General features: G+C 69.1%; 1 protein-coding gene across 1 annotated transcript; it reads right to left on the bottom strand.

The window, feature by feature from the left end:
- Positions 1-817: 817 nt before the first annotated feature.
- Positions 818-1,971, bottom strand: A4galt (alpha 1,4-galactosyltransferase (P blood group)). Its single transcript, XM_048349318.1, has one exon. It carries the CDS (start codon positions 1,880-1,882, stop codon positions 818-820), a length of 1,065 nt encoding a protein of 354 aa, XP_048205275.1. The 5' UTR covers positions 1,883-1,971.
- Positions 1,972-4,342: the final 2,371 nt, after the last annotated feature.

The raw sequence follows: 4,342 nt of genomic DNA, 5'->3' as shown, positions 1-4,342 counted from the left end.
GGGGTGAAAGTGGAAGACATGCGGATTGGGGGGACAGACTCTTCTCCCCTATGCTGCAGAAGCTCCCTGCATGGGGTGGGGGGGACCCCACCCTTGCCCACGGCTGGGCCCCTGAGCCCTTCTGTGCTGGGCGCGGGCACCCCAGTGACACCGCCACCACCCAGCCGCGCCCCCCGCCCCTTCCCCCCGCTGGACGGTGCTAACAGGGGCCGGGTTCAAGGACAGGTTTCTGTGGACAAAGCACTGGACGTCGGTGAGTCACTTTATTAGCATTATGCTCCGCGTGTCCTGGGGAGGGGGTGTCTTTAAGATGAGCTTCCGGAGCCCAAAGAACCCCTGCGCCCTAGGCCGGGGGAGTGGGCATGGGTGTGAGCCAGGGGCGGCTGGGTGGGCCCTGCTCTCCCTCGCCTCCTCCCCCTCCTCCCCTGTCCCGGAGGTCCTCCCTCCTCCCCGGTCCGCTCCGCCCAGCTGCTCGGGCACCCCGGCTCCCGGGGTCCCGGGGCTTGAACTCAGGGCCTGCACGCCGTCCCTGAACGTTCTTGCTCCAGGCTCGCGCTCCGCCCCCTGGAGCCGCAGCGCCACGCGCGGCTTTCCGGCAGTTCCTAGGAGACGAGAGTCTCCTGGACTCCTCTGCCCGGGCTGGCTTTGAACCACCCTGCTCCTCACGTCTCAGCCTTGGGAGTAGCAGGAGGATTCCAGGCGTGGGGCCCCCAGGGGCCGGCGGCGCCTTCCCATGATTCCTGCACTCTGCATTGCCTCCCCCCACGGGGGGGGTGGGGCGCTGGGCCCGTGCTGTCCCCCCACCCCCCCCCAGGCCTCACAGATACATCGTCATGGCCTGGTGGGTGGTGGGGCAGTAGCGCGCGTGGAGCTGGGCCAGCAGCACGCGGGAGGAGGCGGGCAGGCGCGTGCCGTGGCTCTTCTTGTTCCACACGTGGACGGCGTAGGTGGCGTTGAGCAGGCGGGCCAGCGCCCGCGGGCTGATGTCCTGGAAGTACCGCTTCCAGTCCTGCCAGCGGATGGGGTAGAAGGCCTGGGGGGGCAGGGCGGTGACCCCGCGGCAGGCGTGGCGGTCCCGCAGGCTGCGGGTGGAGCACCACCGCTTGAAGACGCGGGTGAGCAGCTGGGGGCCCTGGTGGCCCCACACCCAGCCGTTGTAGTGCGCCACGAAGTCGCGCATGCACAGCGCCAGGAAGGCGTGGCGGCGCTCGAAGGCCAGGAAGGCGCCGTTGAGCACGAAGCGCGACTGGGCGCCCAGCGCGTTGCGGAGGCTCCGCAGGCTGCGCAGCACGATGAAGTCGGTGTCCAGGTAGACGCCGCCCCGCTTCCACAGCAGGGCCAGCCGGGCGGCGTCCGACAGCACGGCCAGCGGGTAGGGCTGCCAGCGCCCCGGCCGGGCGGCGTGCCAGGCGGCCAGCGGGGTGCCCCGGAACAGCGCCTCCAGGTCCAGCCGCTCCAGCCGCACGTTGGGGAAGCAGCCCAGCAGCGAGGTGCCCAGGTGCCGGGGCGGAGGGGCGCCGCCCGCCGGCAGCCCCTTCATCAGCACCACCACGCGGGACTCGGGGTGAGCCCTGGCCGCCGACTCCACCGAGCACGCGAACAGGAAGCTGGGGTTGGTCCGGTCTGACGTCTCCAGAAAGAAGATGTCGCCCGGGGCCGGGGGGCCGGGGGCCGGGCTAGCGGGGGGCAGGCGGGGGCAGGGGGCATCCACGGGCGGCGGGAGAGGCGGCCCCGCCCGGGCCTGGGGCTCTCCCAGCGTGCTCCAGTAGATCGCGACGGAGAGGAAGAACGCGAGCTTGAAGCCGAGGACCAGCAAGGCGCAGAGCCGCCGTCTGGGGGCGCCCTGGAGCAGAGACGGCGCGGAGCCCGGGGATTGGAGCATGGCTGCCCCAGGCCGCCCCGAGGGCTGCCCGCAGGAACCGGCGGTTCTATAAGACAGGAGACCTACGTTCAGGCCGGCCAGCCGGGGGCACCCCGGCCCTCGGGGGGCGCCCGCCTGTGATCCCGGCGACTCAGGAGGCTGAGAGACGGACATCGCGTGAAACTGATCTCCGGGGAACCCCGAGAAGGTGGAGCTGTGGCTGAGGGGTAGAGCACCAGCCTTGAGCACCAAGGCTCAGGCATGGCAGCACCCGGGGCCTGAGTTCAAGCCCCACCACGGTCAGCAGACACACAGCATGTCAGACTGGCGACGTGGCACAAGTGGTAGAGCGCTAGCTGCGAGCAAAATTGAAAATGCGAGGCCCTGAGTTCAAGCCCAAGTACACGTACAACGAGAGAGAGGAGGGAGGAGGGGGGAGGGAGGGAGGCGCTGGGGGCTCATGCCTGTAATCCAAGCTACTCAGGACACTGAGATCTGAGGATCGTGGTTCAAAGCCAGCCCGGGCAAGGAAGTCCGGGAGACTCTTATCTCCAATGAACCACCAGAAAACTGCATGTGACGCTGTGGCTCAAAGTGGTAGAGCGCTATCCTTGAGCTGAGGGGCTCAGGGACAGCGCCCAGGCCCTGAGTTCAAGCCCCACGACTGACAAGAGAGAAAAGAAAGAAGAGAGGAAGGAGGGAGGGAGAAGGAGGGAAGGAAGGAAGGAAGGAAGGAAGGGGGGGAAGAAAGAAAGAAGGGAGGGAGGGAGGGAGGGAGGGAGGAAGGAGCTCACCACCAAACCCCCCAGAGCCAGCACAGCTCCCCAAGCCCAGGACCCAGGAGCTGGGGGCCCCGAGGACCTGGATCCTGGCCCGCTGGCTGCTCTCCAGTGAGACGGGGGCTTGCTCCCTTCACTGTGACAAGTGGGAGCCCACGTGACCCCACAGTGGGCAGCTAGAGCCCAGCGGGAGGGGGGGGCGGATAACCCCCCCCCCCGACAGAGGCCTCCTCCTGCTTGGTGAGGGCTGCCTCCTCGCCTGCGGTGGGGGGCGCCACCCTGCACCCCTGCTCCGTGCGGGCCGGGTGCCCGCCGCGGGCCTGGGGGCACCGAGGACACCGGGCGTGGTGGCGGGGGCTCGTGTGGCCGCAGGCAGACCTGGTCTCAGCGATGCGGTCACGCACCGGGCGGCGGCGGGTTCGCGGCCTCAGCTTTTCACGCACAGCGACTCGTTAGACCCTGGGGCGGGGCCGGGCTCACCCCATCTTCCCGATGAGGAGAGAAGACCGGCACCCGCCTCCGAAGGTCGGAGGTCAGAGAGCGCTGGCGCTGAAGGAATCCCCATGACCCCAGCCTTCCCGCTCCTCCAGGCCCTGGCTGCACCCAGGCCTCCCGCCCCCCCCACCCCACCCCTGCCGCGAGTTGGGGGGACTGGGCCCCGCATGGGAAGTTAGAGCGGAGGACAGAGAACTCACCAGCCTGGGCAGCCGCTCCCGCCAGCCCATCGGCACAAGATGGCGAGCGCGCTCAGCCGACGCCCGTGCGGGGCTGGCCGGGAGGCCGAGGCCGGAGAGCCAGGCAGCGCTGCCCCCTGGAGGCAGAGGTGAGGAGGATCACGGTTAGAGGCCCGGGCAGAGAGTGAGCGAAACCCCATCTCCACCCTCGGTCTGGGCGCGGGGGCTCAAGCGAGAAAGGGCCGGGCCGGTGACCCAGTGGGCGACCCCCGCCCGGCAAGCCGGAGCCCCGAGGTCCAACCTCAGCACGGCCGAGAAGATAGCCCCACGAACCAGCGCAGCCCCGTCTCTCTCTGCGTGGACCCTGAGTGATAAGCCAGGCCCGGGTCCTCGGGGCCCCTACGCCCCTCTTCTCGCCGGCGCGGCCATGCCTTCCTCCTGGCTCTCCCTCAGACTTCCTGCTGCGGCCTCAGGGCCTTGGCACCTGCCATGCCCCCCCATGCTTGGAACGTCGTCCCCACCGAGCCACAAGGCTCCTCCCCACTTCTCAAACCATCCCCCCACTGTCCCCCCAGTGCCACCCCCCTCGGTTCCCAGCCCTGGAGCTCCGTTTATTCCCTCCGGCACCTAGCCGGCCCACGGCGCCTCTCGTTCCTTCGTTGGGGTCCTGCGTGGGGAACGGGATGCACCACGTAGGAACGCGCTGACTCTTCTTGGGGTTCCGTCAGCCTGCAGGAGTCCCTGGCTTCTGACACGAAGTCGAGGCCACGGCGAGAGAAGCGGGGTGCCCGCGGCTCGCGCCGGCGAGCCTAGCTGCTCAAGAGGCCGCGACGGGGGACCCCCAATTTGAAACCAGTCCTGGCAAGAAAGCCTGGGAGACGCCTCCCCAAGTAACCCCCAAGATGCCAGAGGTCTCGCTGGGGCTCAAGGGCTAGCCTTGCGTGAAAAAGCTCAGGGACAGCGCCCAGGCCCTGAGTTCAAACCCCAGGACCGGCACCCCGTGTGTCAGCTTGGATAGAGGGGCTATT

Source organism: Perognathus longimembris, chromosome 1 (assembly GCF_023159225.1).
Source record: "Perognathus longimembris pacificus isolate PPM17 chromosome 1, ASM2315922v1, whole genome shotgun sequence".
NCBI lineage: Eukaryota > Metazoa > Chordata > Mammalia > Rodentia > Heteromyidae > Perognathus > Perognathus longimembris.
This window is presented reverse-complemented; position numbering and strand designations above follow the sequence as displayed.